Source organism: Ranitomeya imitator, chromosome 4, assembly GCF_032444005.1.
Source record: "Ranitomeya imitator isolate aRanImi1 chromosome 4, aRanImi1.pri, whole genome shotgun sequence".
NCBI classification, from domain to species: Eukaryota; Metazoa; Chordata; class Amphibia; order Anura; family Dendrobatidae; genus Ranitomeya; species Ranitomeya imitator.
This window is the reverse complement of record NC_091285.1, coordinates 410,294,440-410,321,988: the sequence shown is the minus strand read 5'-3', so window position 1 is coordinate 410,321,988 and position 27,549 is coordinate 410,294,440. Positions and strand designations below refer to the sequence as shown.

General features: G+C 43.8%; 1 protein-coding gene across 3 annotated transcripts in view; it reads right to left on the bottom strand.

Annotated features, from left to right (window-relative positions):
• Window positions 1-27,549, bottom strand: part of LOC138676261 (uncharacterized) — a 211,740-nt gene that overhangs the window by 10,564 nt on the left and 173,627 nt on the right. For all 3 annotated transcript variants that reach the window (XM_069765375.1, XM_069765374.1, XM_069765376.1), the window contains one exon: window positions 1,693-1,841. In XM_069765375.1, the coding sequence (XP_069621476.1) occupies window positions 1,693-1,841 (149 nt within the window). The remainder of the gene's footprint in view (window positions 1-1,692; window positions 1,842-27,549) is intronic.

The following is a 27,549-nucleotide window of genomic DNA, read 5'->3' as shown; positions in this document are numbered from 1 at the left end:
TGGCGCGAAAACTCGTTACACCTGTGCGATACTGAAGAAATATTGAAAACAATCTATTGGTGGATCTTGACTCAAGTTAGCAGAACACTGTTCTATAGTGTCCACAGCTTCTCTTTTGATTAATAAGAAAGAGCAGGGAATGCTTGGAGGTAAGCAGACTTGCAAGCCTCCAGTCTACCGACCCCATATTACTGGCATGGTTGATGCTTCAGAGTCCTGCAATTCAATTCACCCATCTCAAATGCTTAGTCATGCTGAGAGCAGATCTGGTGAGGTTGGGGTCTGAGTGCAAACAAGTGATCTAACTCACTGACAGCATTCAAATACCTACAAAATGGTGAAATATATATTTATAGCGATCCAAAAGTAATGATAATCGGTTATTTCTATTGTACAGACACAGAAATTTAAATAAAATATTTTCTTCTCTCTTAGGTACCCACTAGTACAGGAAAAAAAAAATCACTTAAGTAGACCACGATTCCCGGGAGCTATATTCATTTGAATATGAACTGCCGAGGAGTGAACATCAAAATGGAAAAAAACAAGCTCAGAGCTGTCATCAAATACCTCTGCTTGAAAAAAAATGACTACCAAAGACATACACAGCGACTTGGTGAAAACATTGGGGGGACTCTTCTCCATATTCCACAGTTGCACGCTGGGCCAAGGAATTTAAGCTGGGAAGAACATCGACGGAAGATGAACATCGTGAAGGACGCCCATCCACGACCCTCAATGAAGAAAACATTAAAAAAGTTGAAGAAGTTGTATTGGCAGATCGAAGAATGACTATCAGGCATGTAGCTGAGGTCACAGGGATCTCATATGGCAGTATTCAAAGAATCCTTGCAAAAGAATTGCATATGATAAAGGTCTCCGCGCGTTGGGTGGCAAAAATGTTAACCAATGAGCAAAAGAAGAAACGAGTTGACATTTCAATAGCAAATCTCGAAAAGTTAAAAAGCAGACAAGGAAAATTTTTTGTAACTTTTTTGACCATGGAAGAGACCTGGATCCACCACTTTGATCCTGAAACTAAACAACAATCGATGACATGGAAACGAGCCGACGAACCGACGCCGAAGAAATTCAAAGTGTCAAGCTCAGCAGGGAAGGTTATGGCGTCCGTTTTTTGGGACGCTGAAGGAATTATTATGGTGGACTATTTGGAGAAGGGAGCCACTATTACGGGCTCCTACTACGCAGAACAAGTAAGAAGGATTGCGGGAGGCTATCAAGGAGAAAAGGCGCGGCAAACTGCGGGCTGGAGTGCTGTTTCACTAAGATAACGTGCCGGCTCACAAAGCTGCAGTTGCCATGGCTATCATTCTTCTTTCTTTTTCCTCGGCTCAAGGAACCTCCGGGGCAAGAAATTTGACGACAATAGCGACGTGATAAAGAATTTTTTTTCGAAGGGAATTCTAAGTTTAGAAAAGAGACGGACTAAATGTATAGACTTGTTAGGAGACCATGTAGAAAAATAATTTATTTTTTCACTATATTCATTGTGTTTAATATTGATTATCATTTCTTTTGGATCGAATATATATATATATATATATATATATATATATATATATATATATATATATATATATATATATATATATATATATATATATATATATATATATATATATATATATATATATATTTATTTATTTTCATTTATTTTTTTGCACTACTTACCTGAGACACTGTTGCACCTTTAAGAATGGGGCTAATATGTTCAGTAGCTAGATCTGCACAAGCAGACATTAACAGTGTAGAACCAATCAGAATGACAACAGCCCGCCATCTGGACCAGTGGACCACAGGACTGTGCTGATGTCCAGACACTGAGAAGCAAAGAAAGAAAGTTCAAATAGTAGTGTCAGACTTAATGCCCCCATATACGTTTGACTAAAGTGAGCTGAACCCACACAAAGTTGCTTTCAGCTGATGGTCAATTGAATCAGAGATGTTGATCGCATGTGTACAATTCTGGACTGCCAATAGCAGAGTTTTGGGAGAACAATGCAAACATGTCAGTCAGTGGTTTTCTCATATTAAACAGGTGTGCCCAGCTAAGCGAGCGCCCCTGCATATGGGAGAGATGGCTGTTGCCTGATGCATAGTTTGGCCCACAGTAGTCAAATGTATATGGCCAGCTTTACACTATGACTAAGTAAACAAATCATTTTAGAGACATCTGTGATCATGTTCTCAATTCCAAAACATTTGAACTGCATTACCGCTATATAAAATACTGGCTATTGAACCCTGCAGACCATGTAGTATAAGAGCAACCTTCCCCCCCCCCCGCACACAAGCAGACTCTGTAGTATAAGGCAGCCCCCATAAAGAAGAACAAATAAATACTCACCTTTCTTCTTCCTGGTTCCTGCGCTGCTCCCGCTCACCTCCGGACCGTGGGCGCTGGACAGTGACGTCATCGTGCTCACTGTCAGTGTTGGCGACGTCAGACGCTGACAGGTGGATGATGGGAAAAGGAGCGTAGAGCTCCTTCCCTCATCAATGTGGTCAGCTGCATCGGCTAGATGCCGATACAGCTGACCCTGCGATGACAGGCGGGGGGCCCACTGCTGGCACCGCCCCCCTGCCTGCTGAGGGGCCCCATAGCGGCCGGGCGGCAGAGCAGAGAGATCGATTCATGAGAGCCCAACAGCTGAGACAAGGCATCCCTTTCTTTGATGGGACCCTAGCTTAATATCATGCCTCTCCTGGGCTAAAAGCCTACAAACTCAAGGGGAAGGTAGGGTCCAGTACCAACCAAAATCAGCCCTAAGCGGATATATCAACTGCATAAAAATGATGGTATCAAAATATTCACCAACTCCCCAAGTATATTTGAAGGTAGAATTTTCAAAAATCATTTATGGGGGTTTTCTGTTCTTAAACCTCATGGGCTCTGCAAATATGACAATCTATTCCAAATAGAACTAAATTTGTGTTCCAAAGGTTAAAAATAGTGCTCCTTCCCTTCGGAGCCTTGTAGTTTGTCCAAACAGAACTTTTTTACTACATGTGGGGTATCACCGTAATCAGAAGAAAGCGGGTAACAAGTTGTGGGGTCCACTTGCTCATCTTATTTTTGCAAAACAAATATTTGGGGCTAAAGCAACATTTTTGTGAAGAAAAAAATATTTACATTTTTTTTAATACGATGACCTAATGTTCTAAAATTCTGTGTGGAACCTGTTTGATCAAAATGCTCATCACATCCACTGAAGGATTTCAACAGGGTTATAGTTTTCAAAATAAGGTCATTTGTGGGGGTTTCTGATGTTTAGGCCACCTTTGGTGCCTGCCAAATGCGACATGACTCCTGCTATCAATTTCAACCAAAATTAATTTATACCCCTTATAAAAGTAAAAAATTTGGGACTAACAACAGTTTAGTTTCCACTTTGTCTTAATACCCGTGTAGCAACTGAAGGGTTAACAATTTTCAAGAAAGCAGTTTTGAAGAATTGGAGGATGAGAGCAGTTTTTAAAATGGCATTTTTGGGAGTTTAATATATAGGTCACTCAAAGACCATTTAATTCTTAAATAGGTCCCTAAAGAAAAGTTCTGTAAATTTCTGGAAAAAAAAAAAGGTAGCTAAAATGTTAACCCTTCTAATATCCTAACAAAATAAAATGACATTTGAAAAGTGATGCCAATGTAAAGTTGACATATGGGAAATAGCGTTTACAGTTAAGGCCCCAATGAAATTGTTCTAGAAAAAGTATTTCTCAGAAAATTATTTCAATTACACATGTTTTGTTATACACGTTAGTTCCTTTATGGGTATTGAAACAAAACAAACAAACAAACAAAAAAGACAAAAATAGAACACCGTCACCCCAAAAATGGGCCAGACAAAAATGTTGGCACCTTTCAAAATTTGTGGGTAAACAACTTTGTTTCAAGCATGTGATGCTTGTTAAAACTAACCTGTGGCAAGTAACAGGAACCTGTTATCCTGCAGGTTTAACCCCTTCGCGACATGCGCCGTACTAGTACTGCGCTGCCGGCACTGCATTAGTGCCAGCAGCAGTACTAGTACGGCGCACCGATCACCGCGGTCTCGCGCCGAGCGCCGCGGTGATCGGGTGCGGGTGTCAGCTGTATATGACAGCTGACACCCCGCAGCAATGCCCACGATCGGCGCTATCGCCGATCGCGGGCATTTAACCCCTCTGATGCCGCTGTCAGTAGTGACAGCGGCATAGAGGGGGATCGCGCAGGGACGGGGGCTCCCTGCGCTCTCCCACCGGAGCAACGCAATGAGATCGCGTTGCTCCGGTGACCCGGAAGGAGTCCCCGGATCCAAGATGCCCGCCAGACTCCTTCCGGGTCATGAAGTGACCTGGCTAGCCGGCGCCTGCTGAGAGCAGGCGCTGGAAAGCCAGCTAAGCTGCCTGTCAGATCGTTGATCTGACAGTGTGCTATGCACAGTGTCAGATCAACGATCTGATCTAATACAGAGATGTCCCACCCTGGGACAATGTTAGAAAGTAAAAAAAAAAAAAAAATAGAATGTGTAAAAAAAAATAAAAAAAAATCCCCAAATAAAAAAAATAAAACATTTCCCAATAAATCCATTTATTTATGTAAAAAAAAAAAAAAAAAACAATAAATGTACACATATTTGGTATCGCCGCGTCCGTAACGACCCTCTCTATAAAACTATCCCACTAGTTAACCCCTTCAGTGAACACCGCAAAAAAAAAAAAAACGAGGCAAAAAACAACACTTTATTATCATACAGGCGAACAAAAAGTGGAATAACACGCGATCAAAACGACGGATATAAATAACCATGGTACCGCTGAAAACGTCATCTTGTCCCGCAAAAAAAAAGCCGCCATACAGCATCATCAGCAGAAAAATAAAAAAGTTATAGCTCTCAGAATAATGCGATGCAAAAACAATTATTTTTTTATATAAAATAGTTTTTATTGTGTAAAAGCGCCAAAACATAAAAAAAAATTACATAAATGAGGTATCGCTGTAATCGTACTGACCCGAAGAATAAAACTGCTTTATCCATTTTACCACACGTGGAACGGTATAAACGCCCCCCCTAAAAGAAATTCAGGAATTGCTGGTTTTTGTTCATTCCGCCTCCCAAAAATCGGAATAAAAAGCAATCAAAAAATGTCATCTGCCCGAAAATGTTACCAATAAAAACGTCAACTCGTCCCGCAAAAAACAAGACCTCACATGACTGTGGGCCAAAATATGGATAAATTATAGCTCTCAAAATGTGGTGATGCAAAAACTATTTTTTGCAATAAAAAGCGTCTTTTAGTCTGTGACAGCTGCCAATCATAAAAATCCGCCAAAAAAAACGTTATAAAAGTAAATCAAACCCCCCTTCATCACCCCCTTAGTTAGGGAAAAATAATAAAATGTTAAAAAATGTATTTATTTCCATTTTCCCATTAGTGCTAGGGTTAGGGCTAGGGTTAGGGCTAGGGCTAGGGTTAGGGCTAGGGTTAGGGTTAGGGCTAGGGTTAGGATTAGGGCTAGGGTTAGGGTTGGGGTTAGGGTTTCAGTTATAATTGGGGGTTTCCACTGTTTAGGCACATCAGGGGGCGTCCGATCTCAATTACAGCCAATTCTGCTTTGAAAAAGTAAAACAGTGCTCCTTCCCTTCCGAGTTCTCCTGTGTGCCCAAACAGTGGTTCCCCCCAACATATGGGGTATCAGCGTTCTCAGGACAAGTTGGACAACAACTTTTGGGGTCCAATTTGTCCTGTTACCCTTGGGAAAATAAAAACATAGGGGATAAAATATCATTTTCGTGGAAAAAAAAATATTTTTTATTTTCACGGCTCTGCGTTATAAACTGTAGTGAAACACTTGTTGGTTCAAAGCTCTCACAACACATCTAGATAAGTTCCTTGGGGGGTCTAGTTTCCAATATGGGGTCACTTGTGGGGGATTTCTACTGTTTAGGTACATCAGGGGCTCTGCAAATGCAACATGACGCCTGCAGACCAATCCATCTAAGTCTGCATTTCAAATGGCGCTCCTTCCCTTCCGAGCTCTGCCGTGCACCCAAACGGTGGTTCCCCCCAACATATGGGGTATCAGCGTTCTCAGGACAAGTTGGACAACAACTTTTGGGGTCCAATTTGTCCTGTTACCCTTGGGAAAATAAAAACATAGGGGATAAAATATCAATTTCGTGGAAAAAAAAATATTTTTTATTTTCACGGCTCTGCGTTATAAACTGTAGTGAAACACTTGTTGGTTCAAAGCTCTCACAACACATCTAGATAAGTTCCTTGGGGGGTCTAGTTTCCAATATGGGGTCACTTGTGGTGGGTTTCTACTGTTTAGGTACATCAGGGGCTCTGCAAATGCAACATGACACCTGCAGTCCATTCCATCTAAGTCTGCATTTCAAACGGTGCTCCTTCCCTTCCGAGCTCTGCCATGCACTCAAACGGTGGTTCCCCCCCACATGTGGGGTATCAGCGTACTCAGGACAAATTGGACAATAACTTTTGTGGTCCAATTTCTCCTGTTACCCTTGGGAAAAAAAAAATTGCGGGCTAAAACATTTTGTGGAAAGAAAAAATGATTTTTTAATTTTCACAATGCTACATTCTAAACTTTAGTGAAACAATTGGGGCTTAAAAGTGCTCACCACACATCTAGATAAGTTCCTTAGGGGGTCTTCTTTCCAAAATGGGGTCACTTGTGGGGGGTTTCCACTGTTAAGGCACGTCAGGGGCTCTCCAAATGCGACATGGCGTCCGATCTCAATTCCAGCCAATTTTGCATTGAAAAGTCAAATGGCACTCCTTCCCTTCCGAGCTCTGCCATGCGCTCAAACAGTGGTTTATCCCCATATATGAAGTATCGACGTACTCAGGACAAATTGCACAACAACTTTTGGGGTCCAATTTATCCTTTTACCCTTGGGAAAATAAAAAATTTGGGGCAAAAAGATCATTTTTTGTGAAAATTAATAAAAAAAATTTTTTTACGGCTCTACATTATAAACTTCTGTGAAGCACTTGGAGGTTCAAAGTGCTCACCACACATCTAGATTAGTTCCTTAGGGGGTCTACTTTACAAAATGGTGTCACTTGTGGGGGTTTCCACTGTTTAGGCACATCAGGGGCTCTCCAATCGTGACATGGGCTCCGATCTCAATTCCAGCAAATCTTGCATTGAAAAGTCAAATGGCGCTCTTTCCCTTCCGAGCTCTGCCATGTGCCCAAACAGTGGTTTACCCCCACATATGGGGTATCGGCGTACTCAGGACAAATTGTACAACGACTTTTGTGGTCCAATTTCTCCTGTTACCCTTGGTAAAATGAAACAAATTGGACCTGAAGTAAAAATTTTGTGAAAAAAAAGTTAAATGTTCAATTTTGTTAAACATTCAAAAAAATTCCTGTGAAGCACCTGAAGGGTTAATAAACTTTTTGAATGTGGTTTTGAGTACCTTGAGGGGTGCAGTTTTTAGAATGGTGTCACTTTTGGGCATTTTCTGTCATATAGACCCCTCAAAGTCACTTCAAGTGTGAGGTGGTCCGTAAAAAAATGGTTTTGCAAATTTTGTTGCAAAAATGAGAAATCGCTGGTCAACTTTTAACCCTTATAACGTCCTAACAAAAAAAAATTATGTTTCCAAAATTGTGCTGATGTAAAGCAGACATGTGGGAAATGTTGTTTATTAACTATATTATGTGATATAACTCTCTAATTTAAGGGCATAAAAACTAAGAGTTTGAAAATTGCTAAATTTTCATAATTTCCGACAAATTTTTGTTTTTTTCACAAATAAATGCAAGTCATATCGAAGAAGTTTTACCACTATCATGAAGTACAATATGTCACGAGAAAACAGTGTCAGAATCACCAGGATCCGTTGAAGCGTTTCAGAGTTATGACCTCATAAAGTGACAGTGGTCAGAATTGTAAAAATTGGCCCTGTCACTTAGGTGAAAACAGGCTTTGGGGTGAAGGGGTTAAAGTTGTGCTCAAAAGCTTACATACCCCGGCAGAATTTTTGCTTTCTTGGCCTTTTTCAGAGAATATGAATGATATCTAGTGATGAGTGAGTTTGCTCGTTACTCTGGTTTTCCAAGCTTCCCCGGTGGTCTTCGAGTATTTACGGTGTGCTCGGAGATTAGGTTTGAGTCACGGCAGCTGCATGATTTGCAGCTGCTTGACAGCCTGAATTCATGTGGGGGTTGTCTGTTTGTTAGGGAATCCCCACATGTATTCAGGCTGTTAAGCAGCCGCGGGGGACTCTAACCTAATCTCTGGGCACACCATAAATTAGCGGACACCACCCCAGGAAGCATGCTTGGAAAACTCGAGTAACAAGCACACTCGCTCATCACTAATGATAACATCAAAGCTTTTTCTACACATGGTTAGTGGTTGGGTGAAGCCATTTATTGTCAAACAACTGTGTTTTCACTTTTTAAATCGTAATAATGACAACCCAAAACATCCAAAATGACCCTGATCAAAAGTTCACATACCCTGGTGATTTTGGCCTGATAACATGCACAGAAGTTGACACAAATGGGTTTGAATGGCTACTAAAAGTAACATCCTCACCTGTAACCTGTTTGCTTGTAATCAGTGTGTGCATAAAAGCTGAGTGAGTTTGTGGGATTTAGACAGACTTGCATCTTTCATCCAGCCACTGACATTTCTGGATTGGGAGTCATGGGGAAAGCAAAATAATTGTCACTGGATCTATGGGAAAAGGTAGTTGAATTGTATAAAACAAGAAAGGGATACAAAAAGATATCCAAGGAATTGATAATGCCAGTCAGCAGCATTTAAACTGAGATTAACAAATGGAAAATCAGGGGCTCTGTAAAAACAAAACCATGGTCAGGTAGACCAACAAAAGTTTTGTCAACAAATGCCAGGAAAATTGTTTGGGATGCAATGAAAAACCCACAAATATCAGCTGAAACACTGGACTCTATGAAAACTAGTGGTGTGGCTGTTTCAAGATGCACAATAAGGAGGCATGTAAAGAAAAATGGGCTGCATGGTCGAGTCGCCAGAAGAAAGACATTACTGTGCAAATGCCACAAAGTATCTCACCTACAAAACAGCACAGAGACAAGCCTCAAAACTTCTGGAACAAGGAAATTTGGAGTGATGACACCAAAATTAAACTTTTTGGCCACAACTATAAATGTTACACTTGGAGAAAGGTCCACAAGGCCTATGATGAAAGGAACACCATTCCTGCTGTAAAGCACGGAGGTGAATCGCTGAGGTTTTGGGGATGTGTGAGCTAAAAAGGCACAGGGAACTTGGTCAAAGTTAAAGGAAAGATGAATGCAGCACATGATTGCAAATTTCCTCCAGTATTTGCTGATAATCAGCCCAGAAGCTGCGCATGGGACATACTTGGACGTTCCAACATGACAACGATCCAAACAAGGCCATGTCAACCTGTCATTGGCTTCAGAAGAACAAAATGAAGGTTCTGGAGTAGCCATCTCAGTCTCCTGACCTCAATATCACTGAGCCACTCTGGGGAGATCTCAAGTGCGCAGTTCTTGGCAAAAAGCCTTCAGTACCTATACATTCCTGGGCTGTCTAGCATGAAGAGTGGGTAGCTTTACCATCTGAGAAAATAAAGAACCTCATCAACAACAGACTTCAAGCTGTCATTGATGTTAGAGGGGGCAAAACACTGTATTAAATGGGGTATATGAACTGCTGATCAGGGTCATTTGGATGTTTTGAGTTGTCATGAGGATTTAAAAAAGAAAACAGTAGTTTGACAATAAATGGCTTCACCCAGCCACTAACCATGAGAGGAGAAAAAGTTTTGGTGTTATTCATATTCTCTGAAAAAGAGGCCTAGAAAGGAAAAAATCTGCCGGGGTATGTAAACTTTTGAGCACAACTGTAAATACTTGCAAAGAAGTTATGTTTCATCACAGATATACCGGTAGTCTGTATTCTGTTGGTTGCATATTTTTATCGCTTTCTTTGTCACAGGTTTGAATGAATTGTAATTTCTATGGATGATGTGATGTACGTATGAGTTTTCATTGGTCACACCATTGGTTAAATCTCCTGTGGGTTGCACCATGTTTAGCTTTGAAAAAGGACGCCTGAAAGCGTTGGAAGGTTGTTGCCTTTTAGTAATCAACTTTTAAAGATCTACTAATTAATCTTTGGATTTTATGAAGATGGAATATTTTTCGCCTGCAAGTACCATGTGTTGCCATTACGCAGAGCCGGTGTTAGGGAAAGACACCAGGCAGCTACCAAGGGCCCCAGCTCCTCCAGGGGCTAATAGCGGCACATCACAAGGTCACTATGGGGCCTGTGAGTAAAAGGGGCCCGGCGCCGACCCTGCATTCAACTTGAAAGCACTGATGGAAGAGAGCATCAGATGGCGCTCGCTTTCCTATAATTCCCACTCTGCTTCTGATTCAGCAGGCGAGCGATAATGTCACTTTATTGTGCGCCACTCTGTGCCAACAGTAGAGCTGATGAGACGCTCTGCAGAAGCCAGAGCAGCGGAGGAACAGGGAGAGGTGAGTGTGATTGTTAATGTGTCTGCATTGTACCGTGTGTGGGGGCTGCATTATATTCTGAGGGGGCTGCAGTTTACTCTGAGGGGGCACTGCATTATACTCTATTACTCTATCAAAGACCATGTAGAGTGAATTATACTATATGTACTATATGGGACCTGCATTATACTGCATCACAAATTATCTGTTCCCATCATGCTTCCTCAGCCGGTGTAAAGAAACTCGAACAACCGTTGAATGACTTCATTATGGTTATTGATTACACTCATTTAACAACCTGAAATCAGCACATGTAATTACAACCGAAATGTTTGTGTGATGGTGCATTATGTTATTTGGGGCCCCACTTTAAACTTTTGCAAAGGGCCCCACTTTGTGTAAAACTGGCCCTACCAAAACCAAAATCACACTTTAAACCATATGAAAAGAGGGGAAGTTGATTCAGTCGTTGCATTGCGCGTGTGCGTGCGTGTCACACAAAACATGGAGAACAGAAAGAGAAGAGAACTGTGTGAGGACTCGAAAACCAAAATTGTTGATCAATATCAACAATCTCGAGATTACAAGTCCATCTCAAGAGAACTTTGTCCCTTTGTCCACCGTGCGCAACATAAATCAAGCAGCTTACAACCCATGGAGCTGTAGCTAATCTGCCTGGACGTTGAAGGCAGATAAAAATTGATGAAAGGTTGTAATGCAGGATAGTCCGTATGGTGGATAAGCAGCCCCCAATCAAGTGCCAAAGAAATTCAAGCTGTCCTGTAGTCTCAGGGTGCATCAGTGACAGTGCAATCTGTTAACATATGAATGAAATGAAACACTATGACAGGAGACCCAGATGTACCCCACTGCTAATAGACCTAAAAAACCTGGATTGCAGTTTGCCAAAATGTACGTGAGCAAGCCAAAAATCCTTCTAGGGCTCAACCATATGTGTGGGAAAAAAAAGTTCTGATTTCAGTCCAGAAAAGTAGGGCTAGAACCATGAAATAATCTTCAAAACAAATAGGCCAGTCTGTTCAGTGCACCATAGAAGTGTCAAGCTATGAATTACCGTATTTTTCGGACTATAAGACGCACCGGACTATAAGACGCACCCAGGTTTTAGAGGTGGAAAATAGGGAAAAAAATATTTTAAGCAAAAAAGGTGGTAAAATATTTAATAACATAAACATACTATTATATGTGTTATTATATATAATAGTATGTTATGTTGGAAGCTGCGGGTAGAAAATGGAGCTGCGGGACCAGTGTGGTGTCTGTAAAGTATCGTATTTTCTGGTGTATAAGACGACTGGGCGTATAAGACGACCCCCAACTTTTCCATATAAAATATGGAATTTGGGATATGCCCGCCGTATAAGACGGGGATCATCTTATATGGCGTGTGGTTCCCAGGGTCTGGAGGAGAAGAGACGAGACTCTCCTTCAGGCCCTGGGATCCATATTCATGTAAAAAATAAAGAATAAAAATAAAAAACATGGATATACTCGCCCTCGGACGGCCCCAGGCTCACAGCGCTGCTAGCGTCTGCCTCCGTTCCCAAGAATCTTTGTGTGGAAACTTCCTGAAGAAGAAGCCTTTGAGCTTCGAAACGCGTTGAATAAACCACCCGAACAGTATATCTGGATCTATTATTTGTCGCAGCAGCGCGGATGTAATCCACATTTCATTTATTATATCCGTTCCCAAGAATGCAGAGAGTGAAGGACCTTCGATGACGTCGCGGTCACATGAGCTGTCAGGTGACCGGTCACCTGACCGCGACGTCATCGAAGGTCCTTCACTCTCTGCATTCTTAGGAACGGAGGCAGACGCTAGCAGCGCTGTGAGCCAGGGGCCGTCCGAGGGCGAGTATATCCATGTTTTTTATTTTTACTCTTTATTATATGCATGAATATGGATCCCAGGGCCTGAAGGAGAGTCTCCTCTCCTCCAGACCCTGGGAACCACATGCCGACATCCAGGATCGCTCCCTGCACACGCCGTACCCAGCGTATAAGACAACCCCCGACTTTTGGGACAATTTTTAGGGGTCAAAAAGTCGTCTTATACGCCGGAAAATACGGTACTATTATGAAGACGCTGGAGGGTGAATATAAGAATGGGGGCACAGGGCTTATTTTTCAGTGCTGGAGTTGTGCTTTAAATATAACACTGGAGTGCTGCTTTGAGATCCCATTGGTAGAACTATAACTCCCAGCATGTCCTGCAGAACCTAAGGCATGCTGGGAGTTCTAGTTCACCACAGAAGTGGCAGAGTGCTTTATTGTGTGTTGTAGTGACTAACCTTTTAATTGTGGCAGCCAGCCACACTGTGGTGAGGTAAAATGCTGGAGCATCCCATCCCATGACACCACAGAGCGCTCCCTCTTGTTGCCTCTCCACAGCACAGGAATAAGCTTGCAGATTGTAGTGTGGTGTCTGCAGGACCTGTGATGACAGCAGCACAGAGCCCTCCCTCTTCTGATGTCATCACAGGTCCTGCAGACACCACACTTCAATCTGCAAGCTTACTCCTGTGCTGTGGAGAGGCAACAAGAGGGAGCGCTCTGTGCTGCCATGTGATGCTCCAGCCCGCCCTCTTCATGACATCACAGCGATCTTGTCCCCTCTGGCCCCTGCTTCTGCCTCCTCCACCAGACACAGATCTCCCCAGCTGCTGCAGGAATCCAGCACTGGGGAAACCATGCGTCCCTGTGAAGGAGGGCGGGGAAGCAGCTAATGAATATTCACTGCACTTTAATGATCGGGACCATGTGGTTTCCCCAGTGCCGATTCCTGAAGCCAGGCAGGGACATTTTTCTGCCTCCTGCCTCCCAGTGCAATCCCACTCGCTGCTGACCCCTCCCCACGTTACATCCCTACCATAAGATGCACCCACACTTTCCTCTCAAATTTGGAGGAAAAAAAGTGCGTCTTATGGCCAGAAAAATATGGTAATCCAGAATTTAATAACATGTATATAGACATCTGCCACCATCGCACTCTAACCAGCATGTCAATTTATCTATTCTTCCTACAGGTACGTCATTCAACTTTCCATGCTGATTTTTCCCTACCTCTGCTCCCTGTAACCACTTGGTATGTTTTTCAACCAACCCCTGCTATACCCCCAATGTTATTTATGACCTCCTTGTTTACTCTGCCTTGATCAGCCCGCGTCTGGCTCACATTTAATTATCTGACCAAGATGAGCACAGACCACACCCTTCAGCTCCACACCCGAATGCATTTCCAAGCAAATGTATTGCAAAACATACTTCTGCCCAGTGCACCATGGAGGTGTGGAGCTATGAATTAATCCAGAATTGAATCAGAAGGGAACTGAAGGCAACTGAAAAGTCACTGTAAACAATGTTTCTGTTTGTTTTCACTCTCATCCCTCCTTCACTGTCTACTAACTCCCCTAATTCCTATACCTAGTAATGAACTGGTTAGCTCTCCCTTCATCCTCCCCATCTATCTCTCCACCTCCTCCTCAGAACTGTTCCTCAACATACAATCCTGTCTCCAAAAACAGTCAGCCCCCTCATGCCCTTTTCCTTTTCCTGCCTATCACTGTCTCCTCCTCCTCACTGCCTGTGACATTTCTGTTATGATAAGGTAATTCAGTACCACAATGGACATAGAAGTCAGAGCACATACAGTGACCTGACAATAACCCAAAAACATAGAACGAGCTCTGAGACGTGGGAACTCTGCTGACCGCAATCCCTAATCCTCTCCAACCACACTAGAGGCAGCCGTGGATTGCGCCTAACGCTCCCTATGCAACTCGGCACAGCCTGAGAAACTAGCTAGCCTGAAGATAGAAAATAAGCCTACCTTGCCTCAGAGAAATACCCCAAAGGAAAAGGCAGCCCCCACATATAATGACTGAGTTAAGATGAAAAGACAAACGTAGAGATGAAATAGATTTAGCAAAGTGAGGCCCGACTTTCTGAACAGAGCGAGGATAGGAAAGGTAACTTTGCGGTCAACACAAAACCCTACAAAAAACCACGCAAAGGGGGCAAAAAGACCCTCCGTACCGAACTAACGGCACGGAGGTGCACCCTCTGCGTCCCAGAGCTTCCAGCAAGCAAGAAAAAACAAATAAGCAAGCTGGACAGAAAAAAAAAAAAAAACAGCAAACAAAATAGCAAAAGCGGAACTTAGCTATGCAGAGCAGCAGGCCACAGGAACGATCCAGGAGGAAACAGGTCCAATACTAGAACATTGACTGGAGGCCAGGATCAAAGCACTAGGTGGAGTTAAATAGAGCAGCACCTAACAACTTCACCACATCACCTGAGGAAGGAAACTCAGAAGCCGCAGTACCACTCTCCTCCACCAACGGAAGCTCAGAGAGAGAATCAGCCGAAGTACCACTTGTGACCACAGGAGGGAGCTCTGCCACAGAATTCACAACAGTACCCCCCCTTGAGGAGGGGTCACCAAACCCTCACCAGAGCCCCCAGGACGACCAGGATGAGCCATATGAAAGGCACGAACAAGATCGGGAGCATGGACATCAGAGGCAAAAACCCAGGAATTATCTTCCTGAGCATAACCCTTCCACTTAACCAGATACTGGAGTTTCCGTCTTGAAACACGAGAATCCAAAATCTTCTCCACAATATACTCCAACTCCCCCTCCACCAAAACCGGGGCAGGAGGATCAACGGATGGAACCATAGGTGCCACGTATCTCCGCAACAATGACCTATGGAATACGTTGGATGGAAAAAGAATCTGGAAGTGTCAGACAAAAAGACACAGGATTAAGAACCTCAGAAATCCTATACGGACCAATGAAACGAGGTTTAAACTTAGGAGAGGAAACCTTCATAGGAATATGACGAGAAGATAACCAAACCAAATCCCCAACACGAAGTCGGGGACCCACACAGCGTCTGCGATTAGCGAAACGTTGAGCCTTCTCCTGGGACAAGGTCAAATTGTCCACTACATGAGTCCAAATCTGCTGCAACCTGTCCACCACAGTATCCACACCAGGACAGTCCGAAGACTCAACCTGCCCTGAAGAGAAACGAGGATGGAAACCAGAATTGCAGAAAAACGGCGAAACCAAGGTAGCCGAGCTGGCCCGATTATTAAGGGCGAACTCAGCCAAAGGCAAAAAGGACACCCAGTCATCCTGATCAGCAGAAACAAAGCATCTTAGATATGTTTCCAAGGTCTGATTGGTTCGTTCGGTCTGGCCATTAGTCTGAGGATGGAAAGCCGAGGAAAAAGACAAGTCAATGCCCATCCTAGCACAAAAGGCTCGCCAAAACCTCGAAACAAACTGGGAACCTCTGTCAGAAACGATATTCTCTGGAATGCCATGTAAACGAACCACATGCTGGAAGAACAATGGCACCAAATCAGAGGAGGAAGGTAATTTAGACAAGGGTACCAAATGGACCATCTTAGAGAAGCGATCACAGACCACCCAAATGACTGACATCTTTTGAGAGACGGGAAGATCTGAAATAAAATCCATAGAGATATGTGTCCAAGGCCTCTTCGGGACCGGCAAGGGCAAAAGCAACCCACTGGCACGAGAACAGCAGGGCTTAGCCCGAGCACAAATCCCACAGGACTGCACAAAAGAACGCACATCCCGCGACAGAGATGGCCACCAAAAGGATCTAGCCACCAACTCTCTGGTACCAAAGATTCCAGGATGACCAGCCAACACCGAACGATGAACCTCAGAGATAACTTTATTCGTCCACCTATCAGGGACAAACAGTTTCTCCGCTGGGCAATGATCAGGTTTATTAGCCTGAAATTTTTGCAGCACCCGCCGCAAATCAGGGGAGATGGCAGACACAAATACTCCCTCTTTGAGAATACCCGCCGGCTCAGATAAACCCGGAGAGTCGGGCACAAAACTCCTAGACAGAGCATCCGCCTTCACATTTTTAGAGCCCGGAAGGTACGAAATCACAAAGTCAAAACGAGCAAAAAACAGCGACCAACGAGCCTGTCTAGGATTCAACCGCTTGGCAGACTCGAGATAAGTCAAGTTCTTATGATCAGTCAAGACCACCACGCGATGCTTAGCTCCTTCAAGCCAATGACGCCACTCCTCGAATGCCCACTTCATGGCCAGCAACTCTCGGTTGCCCACATCATAATTTCGCTCAGCAGGCGAAAACTTCCTGGAAAAGAAGGCGCATGGTTTCATCACCGAGCAATCAGAACTTCTCTGTGACAAAACAACCCCTGCTCCAATCTCAGAAGCATCAACCTAGACCTGGAATGGAAGCGAAACATCAGGTTGACAACACAGGGGCAGAAGAAAAACGATGCTTCAACTCTTGAAAAGCTTCCACAGCAGTAGAAGACCAATTGACCACATCAGCACCCTTCTTGGTCAAATCGGTCAATGGTTTAGCAATACTAGAAAAATTGCAGATGAAGCGACGATAAAAATTAGCAAAGCCCAGGAACTTTTGCAGACTTTTCAGAGATGTCGGCTGAGTCCAATCATGGATGGCTTGGACCTTAACAGGGTCCATCTCGATAGTAGAAGGGGAAAAGATGAACCCCAAAAATGAAACCTTTTGAACACCAAAGAGACACTTTGATCCCTTCACAAACAAAGAATTAGCACGCAGGACCTAAAACACCGTTCTGACCTGCTTCACATGAGACTCCCAATCATCCGAGAAGATCAAAATGTCATCCAAGTACACAATCAGGAATTTATCCAGGTACTCTCGGAAGATGTCATGCATAAAGGACTGAAACACTGATGGAGCATTGGCAAGTCCGAATGGCATTACTAGATACTCAAAATGGCCCTCGGGCGTATTAAATGCAGTTTTCCATTCATCGCCTCGCTTAATACGCACAAGATTATACGCACCACGAAGATCTATCTTGGTGAACCAACTAGCCCCCTTAATCCGAGCAAACAAATCAGATAACAACGGCAAGGGGTACTGAAATTTAACCGTGATCTTATTTAGAAGGCGGTAATCTATACAAGGTCTCAGCGAACCATCCTTCTTGGCCACAAAAGAACCCTGCTCCTAATGGCGACGATGACAGGCGAATATGCCCCTTCTCCAAGGACTCCTTCACGTAACTCCGCATAGCGGCGTGCTCAGGCACAGATAAATTAAACAGTCGACCTTTTGGGAATTTACTACCAGGAATCAAATCGATAGCACAATCACAATCCCTATGCGGAGGTAGGGTATCGGACTTGGGCTCATCAAATACATCCCGGTAATCAGACAAGAACTCTGGAACCTCAGAAGGGGTGGATGACGAAATAGTCAGACATGGGACATCACCATGTACCCCCTGACAACCCCAGCTGGACACAGACATGGATTTCCAATCTAATACTGGATTATGGACTTGTAGCCATGGCAACCCCAACACGACCACATCATGCAGATTATGCAACACCAGAAAGCGAATAACCTCCTGATGTGCAGGAGCCATGCACATGGTCAGCTGGGTCCACTACTGAGGCTTATTCTTGGCCAAAGGCGTAGCATCAATTCCTCTCAATGGAATAGGACACTGCAAGGGCTCCAAGAAGAACCCACAACGCCTAGCATACTCCAAGTCCATCAAATTCAGGGCAGCGCCTGAATCCACAAATGCCATGACAGAATAAAATGACAAAGAGCAGATCAAGGTAACGGACAAAAGAAATTTTGACTGTACCGTACCAATGGTGGCAGACCTAGCGAACCGCTTAGTGCGCTTAGGACAATCAGAGATAGCATGAGTGGAATCACCACAGTAGAAACACAGCCCATTCAGACGTCTGTGTTCTTGCCGTTCAACTCTGGTCAAAGTCCCATCGCACTGCATAGGCTCAGGTTTATGCTCAGATAATACCGCCAAATGGTGCACAGATTTACGCTCACGCAAGCGTCGACCGATCTGAATGGCCAAAGACAGACTCATTCAGACCAGCAGGCATAGGAAATCCCACCATGACATCCTTAAGGGCTTCAGAGAGACCCTTTCTGAAAATAGCTGCGAGCGCACCTTCATTCCATTGAGTGAGTACGGACCACTTTCTAAATTTCTGACAATATACCTCTATCTCATCCTGACCCCGACACAGAGCCAGCAAATTTTTCTCTGCCTGATCCACTGAATTAGGTGCATCGTACAGCAATCCGAGCGCCAGGAAAAACGCATCGATATTACTTAATGCAGGATCTCCTGACGCAAGAGAAAATGCTCAGTCCTGAGGGTCGCCACGTAAAAAAGAAATAACGATCCTAACTTGTTGAACTGGGTCACCAGAGGAGCGAGGTTTCAAAGCCAGAAATAGTTTACAATTATTTTTGAAACTCAGAAATTTAGTTCTATCTCCAAAAAACAAATCAGGAATAGGAATTCTTGGTTCTAACATAGAATTCTGAACCACAAAATCTTGAATATTTTGTACTCTTGCCGTGAGCTGATCCACACATGAAGACAGACCTTTAATGTCCATCGCTACACCTGTGTCCTAAACCACCCAAATGTCTAGGGGAAAAAAAAAGGCAAAACACAGTGCAGAGAAAAAAAAAATGGTCTCAGAACTTCTTTTTCCCCTCTATTGAGAATCATTAGTACTTTGGGCCTCCAGTACTGTTATGATAAGGTAATTCAGTACCACAATGGACATAGAAGTCAGAGCACATACAGTGACCTGACAATAACCCAAAAACATAGAACGAGCTCTGAGACGTGGGAACTCTGCTGACCGCAATCCCTAATCCTCTCCAACCACACTAGAGGCAGCCGTGGATTGCGCCTAACGCTCCCTATGCAACTCGGCACAGCCTGAGAAACTAGCTAGCCTGAAGATAGAAAATAAGCCTACCTTGCCTCAGAGAAATACCCCAAAGGAAAAGGCAGCCCCCACATATAATGACTGAGTTAAGATGAAAAGACAAACGTAGAGATGAAATAGATTTAGCAAAGTGAGGCCCGACTTTCTGAAAAGAGCGAGGATAGGAAAGGTAACTTTGCGGTCAACACAAAACCCTACAAAAAAACCACGCAAAGGGGGCAAAAAGACCCTCCGGACCGAACTAACGGCACAGAGGTGCACCCTCTGCGTCCCAGAGCTTCCAGCAAGCAAGAAAAAACAAATAAGCAAGCTGGACAGAAAAAACAGCAAACAAAATAGCAAAAGCGGAACTTAGCTATGCAGAGCAGCAGGCCACAGAACGATCCAGGAGGAAACAGGTCCAATACTAGAACATTGACTGGAGGCCAGGATCAAAGCACTAGGTGGAGTTGAATAGAGCAGCACCTAACGACTTCACCACATCACCTGAGGAAGGAAACTCAGAAGCCGCAGAACCACTCTCCTCCACCAACGGAAGCTCACAGAGAGAATCAGCCGAAGTACCACTTGTGACCACAGGAGGGAGCTCTGCCACAGAATTCACAACACATTTCTCCAAATCCTAAATCCTCCTCACAACATCCCCAGTTATTTCTACCTCCTATCCATGCTTTACCACAAATTTCTGTAACCTCTCTAACCCAATACTCATTCACCCAGCCCCTCTTCCCCAGTTCCACTAACAGGAGCTCTATGGAACACTCGCTCTCTCTGCAACAAATTTTCCTATATCCATGATCTTTTTATTACTAACAAACTTTCCTTCCTCGCCATCAACAAAACCTGGCTCACCCCCCTCTGACAGCCTCTCCTGCTGTACTTTCGTATGGTGGATTCCACCTTTCCCACACCAGCAGCAAGCATGGTGGAGGAGTTGGTTTTCTCCTGTCAGATAACGGTTTCTTCATCTAAATCCCACTGTCATCCTCTGTTACCCTCCCTTCCTTTGAGGTGCACTTTTTGCCCATCTACTCCCCCTCCAACTGGCTGTCATTTACTGCCCCCCAGGCTCAGTCACCACCTTCTTTGACCATTTCACTACCTGGCTACTTCATTTCATCTCTGCTGACATCCCCACTATCATGGACGACTTCAACATCCCTCTTGACACTTCCCTCTCAGCTGTCAAACTTCACTTCCTCTTTCGGCCTCGCTTAATGGTCTTCCGCAGCCACTCACTCACTGGACCTCATCTTCACCCGTCTCTGCTCCCTATCTAAGGCTAGGTTCACATTTGCAGTCGAGTCCGAAGCGTTTCGTACGCAACAGCAAACGCTGTTGGCAAAACGCATGCAAACGCATAACACTGCGTTTTTTTTTTACTTACACATGACGGATAAAAAAAACGCAACATTTTTGCATGCGTTTTTTTTTACGCACTCCTTCCGCAAGTGTCCGCATGTGTATGGCTGTGGAAATTTGACGCCACACTTGCTGCAGCAAATCAAACCTACTTCTGATCCCTCATATCCTCCCTGCGTCACAACCCTAAATAGCTATTCAACACTTTCAATTCTCATCTATGTTCCACACCACCGCCTCCCTCTCTGCTCACCTCAGCTGAAGACTGATATTAACAATCTTTTGCTTGAAGAATAAAGCAGAGAAAGCTTTGATCTACAACCCCCAGAGCCTCTCCTCCTAACTACACAGCATTCCTCCTCCAAAACCAAGTTCTCCACCATTACACTAGACTTTCCACTCTAATCTCAAGATCATATCTCCCCACCTGTGCACTTGACCTGTCCCATCCCACTTCATCCCAAACCTAACCCATCTCTTCAACCCATCAACAACTTGTGGTTTTCTCCTCATGCTTTATAACAGGCCTCAATCACACCCATCCTCAAAAAGCCTTCTCTTGACCCATCCCCTGTATCTAGCTATTGCCCCATATCACTTCTCCCTATGCCTCAAAACTACTGTAACAACATGTCCATTTTTAACAGTCCTCCCACCTCTCCTCCCTCCTCTTATAATCTGGCTTCTGACCACATTACTCCACTGAAACTGCCCTAACTGAAGTCATCAATGATCTACTAACAACCAAAGCTAAGCGACACGGATCGGTCCTCTGCCTTTGACACAGTGGACTATTCCCTATTACTACAGACCCCTTCATCTCTTAGAATCACAGACTTGGCCTAACTTGGACCTTGTCATACCTAACAGACCGGACATTCAGCATCTCCCACTCACACCCCACCTCCTTACCTCAACCCCTATTTGTCAGTCCTGCAAGGTTCAGTCCTAGCCCCCCCTGCTCTTCTCTATTTACACCTTCGGCGTGAGACAATTCCTAGAATCTCATGGCTTTCAGTATCACCTCTATGCTGATGAGACACAGATCTGCTTCTCTGGGCCAGATATCACCTCCCTACTAACCAGAATCCCACAATGTCTGTCCGCTAATTCATTCTTCTCCGTTATATTTCTAAAACTTAATATGGACAAAACAGAATTCATCATCTTTCCCCCCATCTCAATCAACCTATCCATTGGACCTATCCATTAAAGTAAATGGCTGCTCACTCTCCCTAGTCCAAAAAGCTTGCTGCCTTGGGAAAATCCTCAACTCTGATCTCTCCTTCAAACCGCATATCTAAGCCCTTTACAATTCCTGCTGACTTCAACTCAAAAATTATTTCCCAGATCCATACATTCCTCAACCAAGAATCTGCAAAAACCCTAGTCCATGCAATCATCTCCCACCTTGACTACTGCAACCTCCTGCTCTGTGGCCTCCCCTTTAACACTCTTGAAAGCCTCCAATCTATTCTAAACTCTGCTGATTGACTAATCCACTTGTCTTTCTGCTATTCTCAGGCCTCTCCCCTCTATCTATCCCTGCACTGGCTCTCCATTACCCAGAGACTCCAGTTCAAAACCCTAACCATGACATACAAAGCCATCCACAACCTATCTCCTCCATACATCGTGACCTAGTCTCCCAGTACTTACCTGCACGCAACCTCCAATCCTCACAACAGCTCCTTCTCTACTTCCCTCTTATCTCCTCTTCCTAGAATCGCATACAAGATTTCTCCCGCGCTTCCCCCATACTCTGGAACTCCCTACCATAACATCAGACTCTCGCTTACCATGGAAACCTTCAAAAGAAACCTGAAGACCTACCTCTTCCGACAAGCGCACAATCTGCAGTTACCACCAAACCGCTGCACCCTTACCTACTATATCTTCACCCATCCCTTGTAGATTGTGAGCCCTCGTGGGCAGGGTCCTCTATTCTTTTGTACTAGTCGTGACTTATATTGTTTAAGATTAATGTACTTTATTATGTATACCCCTCCTCACATCTAAAACGCCATGGAATAAATGGCGTATTAAATGAAAAGCCGGCAATTTAGCAACTGCGTACAGTAAAATCACAGCAGGAGCTGACAGCATAGAATAGATAGATTACATAAATATATCTATCCTATGTGTATATACTATATGTCAGTGACACTCAATTACACGATGTGCAGAATTATTAGGCAAGTTGTATTTTAGAGGATTATTTTTTATTATTGATCAACAACTATGTTCTCAATCAACCCAAAAGACAAATATCAAAGTTTAATATATTTGGAAGTTGGAGTGTTTTTTTTTTTTTTTGTAGATTTGGCTATCTTAGGAGGATATCGGTTTGTGCAGGTAACCATTACTGTGCAGAATTATTAGGCAACTTAATAAAAACCAAATATACAGTATATACTTGAGTATACTCGAGTATAAGCCGAGAATTTCAGCCCATTTTTTAGGCTGAAATTGCCCCTCTCGGCTTATACTTGAGTCATACCCAGGGGTCGGCAGGGGAGGTGGAGCAGCAGCTGTGTAATACTCACCTGCTCCTGGCGCGGTCCCTGCACGTCCCTGATTCTCCGGGTGCCGGCAGCGTCTTCCTGTAGTGAGCGGTCACATGGTACCGCTCATTACAGTAATGAATATGGATCCGGCTCCACTCCCATAGTGTTCCGAGAGGTGTACTGTTTTCCCTCCCTCTAGATCTCACATTTTTTGAGGGACCACAGGTTCTCTATAGGGTTCAGATCATGTGAACAAGGGGGCCAATGTCATTATTTTTTCTTCTTTGAGACCTTTACTGGCCAGCCACGCTTTGGAGTAGTTGGAGGCATAAAATGGAGCATTGTCCTGCATGAAAATCATGTTTTTCTTGAACGATACTGACTCCTTCCTGTACCACTGCTTGATGAAGTGGTCTTCCAGAAACTGGCAGTGTGTCTGGGAGTTGAGCTTCACTCCATCCTCAACCCGAAAAGGTCCCACAAGTTCATCTTTGATGATACCAGCCCATACCAGTACCCCACCTCCACCTTGCTGGCGTCGGAGTGGAGCTCTCTGCCCTTTACAGATCCAGCCTCTGGCCCATCAAGAGTCACTCATTTAATCAGTCCATAAAACCTTTGAAAAGTCAGTCTTAAGATATTTTTTGGCCCAGTCTTGACGTTTTCTCTTATCTTTTTTGTTCAGCCTTCCTTACCTTGGCTGTTATGTTTGCTAATGACAGGTGTTATGAAGGCAATCCAGAAACACAGTGTGCTTAGCGATCAGAGCGCACACAGTGATCTGACAAATACCCAAAAATACAAGAACGAGCTCTGAGACGTGGAAACTCTGTAGACTGCACACCTGATCCTATCCTAAACACAACTAAAAGCGGCTGTGGATTGCGCCTAACAACTACCTAGGCAACTCGGCACAGCCTAAGAAACTAGCTAGCCTTAAGATAGAAAAATAGGCCTGACTTGCCCCAGAGAAATTCCCCAAAGGAAAAGGCAGCCCCCCACATATAATGACTGTGAGTAAGATGAAAAGACAAAACGTAGGGATGAAATAGATTCAGCAAAGTGGGGCCCGATATTCTAGGACAGAGCGAGGACAGTAAAGCGAACTTTGCAGTCTACAAAAAACCCTAAAGCAAAACCACGCAAAGGAGGCAAAAAAAACCCACCGTGCCGAACTAACGGCACGGCGGTACACCCTTTGCGTCTCAGAGCTTCCAGCAAAACAAAAGACAAGCTGGACAGAAAAAAGCAACAAAAAAGCAAAAAGCACTTAGCTATACAGAGCAGCAGGTCACAGGAACAATCAGGAGAAGCTCAGATCCAACACTGAAACATTGACAAGGAGCAAGGATAGCAGCATCAGGCGGAGTTAAGTAATGAAGCAGTTAACGAGCTCACCAGAACACCTGAGGGAGGAAGCTCAGATGCTGCAGTACCACTTGTGACCACAGGAGTGAATTCAGCCACAGAATTCACAACACTTGGCCATGTCCCTTAGTATTGCACACCTTGTGCTTTTTGTTACTCCAGTAACGTTGCAGCTCTGAAATATGGCAAAACTGGTGGCAAATGGCATCTTGGCAGCTTCATGCTTGATTTTCCTCAATTCTTGGGCAGTTATTTTGCATCTTTTTTTCCAACATGCTTCTTGCGACTGTTGGCTATTTGCCATGAAACGCTTGATTGTTCGGTGATCACGCTTCAAAAGTTTGGCAATTTCAAGACTGCAGCATCCCTCTGCAAGACATCTCACAATTTTGGACTTTTCAAAGCCCGTCCAATCTCTCTTCTGACCCATTTTGCCAAAGGCAAGGAAGTCGCCTAATAATTAAGCACACCTTATATAGGGTTTTGATGTCATTAGACAACACCCCTCTTCATTATAGAGATGCACATCACCTGATTTACTTAATTGGTAGTTGGCGCTCAAGCCTGAACAGCTTGGATTAGGACAACATGTATAAAAAGTATCATGTGATCAAAATACAACTTGCCTAATAATTCTGCACACAGTGTAGTACAGTGCGTGTGCAGCATAATGTACAGTAAGTAATGTACAGTACTGTAATGTACAGTAAGTACATTAAAAGATTTTTCTGAAAAAAAATGGAATGTGCTCCCGTGTAATTTTCTTAACCAGCAAAGAGAAAGCTGATGGCTGGGGACAGATGTTTATAGCCTAGGAAGGGGGTAATACCCATGGAGCTTCCAAGGTTATTAATATCAGCTCACAGCTGTATACTTTGCCTTTACTGTTTATTAGAATGGGGGACCCCCCCCAACAAAAAATTACATAAGGTCCCCCTATAATTTATAAAAAGTAAAGGCTAGGCAGACATCTGTGGGCTGATATTGACAATCTAGGAGGGGGCCATGGATATTGGTCCCCTCCCCAAGGCTAAAAAAAAAACAAAAAAACGAGCAACCCCCCTTCCCCCCAGCTCTCAGCCACCCCAGAAAAGGCACCTCCAAGATGAGCCAATTCTGGCACTTAGCCTTAGTCTTCTAACTTGCCCTGATGTGGTGGCAAGTGGGGTGATAGTTGGGGGGCTTGAGGTCACCTTTGCATTATCAGGTGACATCAAGCCCAGAGGTTCGTAATGGAGAGGCGTCAATAAGACGCTCCCATTACTAATTCCATAGTCATATTGTATAAAAAAAATATGCACACCCAGAATAAAGTCCTTTAACCCCTTTAATGACTGGAGGTTTTTTTTGCTCCCATTCTTCAGAGAGCCATAGCTTTTTTTATTTTTCGGTCAAAATGGCCATGTGAGGGCTTGTTTTTTGTAAACATATCGTTCACTGGAAAACCGTTCCAAATGTGGTGAAATTGGTGAAAAAAACACTTCTGGAATTGCACTTTTTTTCATGTTTACTAAACGCTAAAACTGACCTGCCATTATGATTTTCCAGGACATTATGAGTTCATAGACTGCAAACATGCCTAGGTTCTTTTTTATTTAAATGGAGAAAATGGAGAAAAGAAAAAAAAAAAAATCAAAATTTTTTTTTTTTTTTAATAAAATAGGCGCCATTTTCCAAGACCTGTAGAGTCTCGATTTTTTGTGACTTGGGGCTGGGTGAGGGCTTATTTTTTGGGAGCCGAGCTGACGTTTTTATTGATACCATTTTGGCGTAGATATGATCTTTTGATGGCCTGTTATTGCAACGTTGCGATGACCAAAAAAAACACAATTTTGGTGTTTTGAATTTTCTTGTTACACTGCTTACTGATTGGGTTAAAAAAAAATTTTTTTTATATATTGACAGATCGGGCGATTCACATTTGATTTTTTTTTTTTGAATGTGGCGAAAGTGCGGGTGGTTTGAACTTTTATATTTACAGTTTTTTTGTAGTTTTTTTTGTTTTTTTTTAGTTTTTGCATGCTTCAATAGTCTCAATGGGACACTAGAAGCTGCAGTTGTCTGATTGGCTGTGCTACATACAGGCGATGATGAGATGGTCTATGTAGCAGAAACGCTCACTTGCTATGAAAGCTGACCACTTTGTGGTGCTCATAGCAATCCGGCTATGACAACTATAGAGGTCTGCTGAAGACCTCTAGTTGTCATGCCAACCCACAGGTGATCCGTGATCACATGACAGGGTCACCGATGGACAGGATTTCCAGCGTGCTTACCTAAAGCGCGAGTTAAATGCCGCAGTCAGATTGACAGTGGTATTTAACAGGTTAACAGCCGTGGCTGGATCGTGATTTCACCTGCGGCTGTTAGAGGCACATGTCAGCTGTTCAAAACAGCTGACGTGGCGGGAAAGATATGGGCTCAGCGCTGGAGCCCACATCAATGGAAGGGATTCCAACGTGAGTGTATTATTACACCCAACGTCAGAAACTGGTTAATTGTAAGAATGACAGATTCCTTTAATAAATCTTAATTAAACCATAGAATCTAGAATCACCCATTCCAGTGACGCTATTGTCCCCTGCAAGAGAATTAAAATCACGAAAAAACAATATTCCTCACCTGTCCGCTGAGAAGATAATAATCCATTGGTCCCACAAGGGGTCTAGCTCTGCTACATCTAGATGGCAAGCTGCATGATGCGACAATACAGCCTGCCATCCAGCTGAGACACTGAGCAGCGTCTGCTACCACCACTCAGCGTTTCCCAGTGAACTATATGACGTCACTGTGAGCGTGAGAAAGTTTACGCTAACAGTGCAGTCAGAGAGGTCCTGGGAGTTCACAGTTTTTTCACCTAACTGACGTCAGCGCTAGCACCGTGACAAAGAATTTTCAATGGTGCTAGTGCAGACATCAGTTAGGTGAAGTAACGTCATTGGCTGTGAACTCGCAGGACC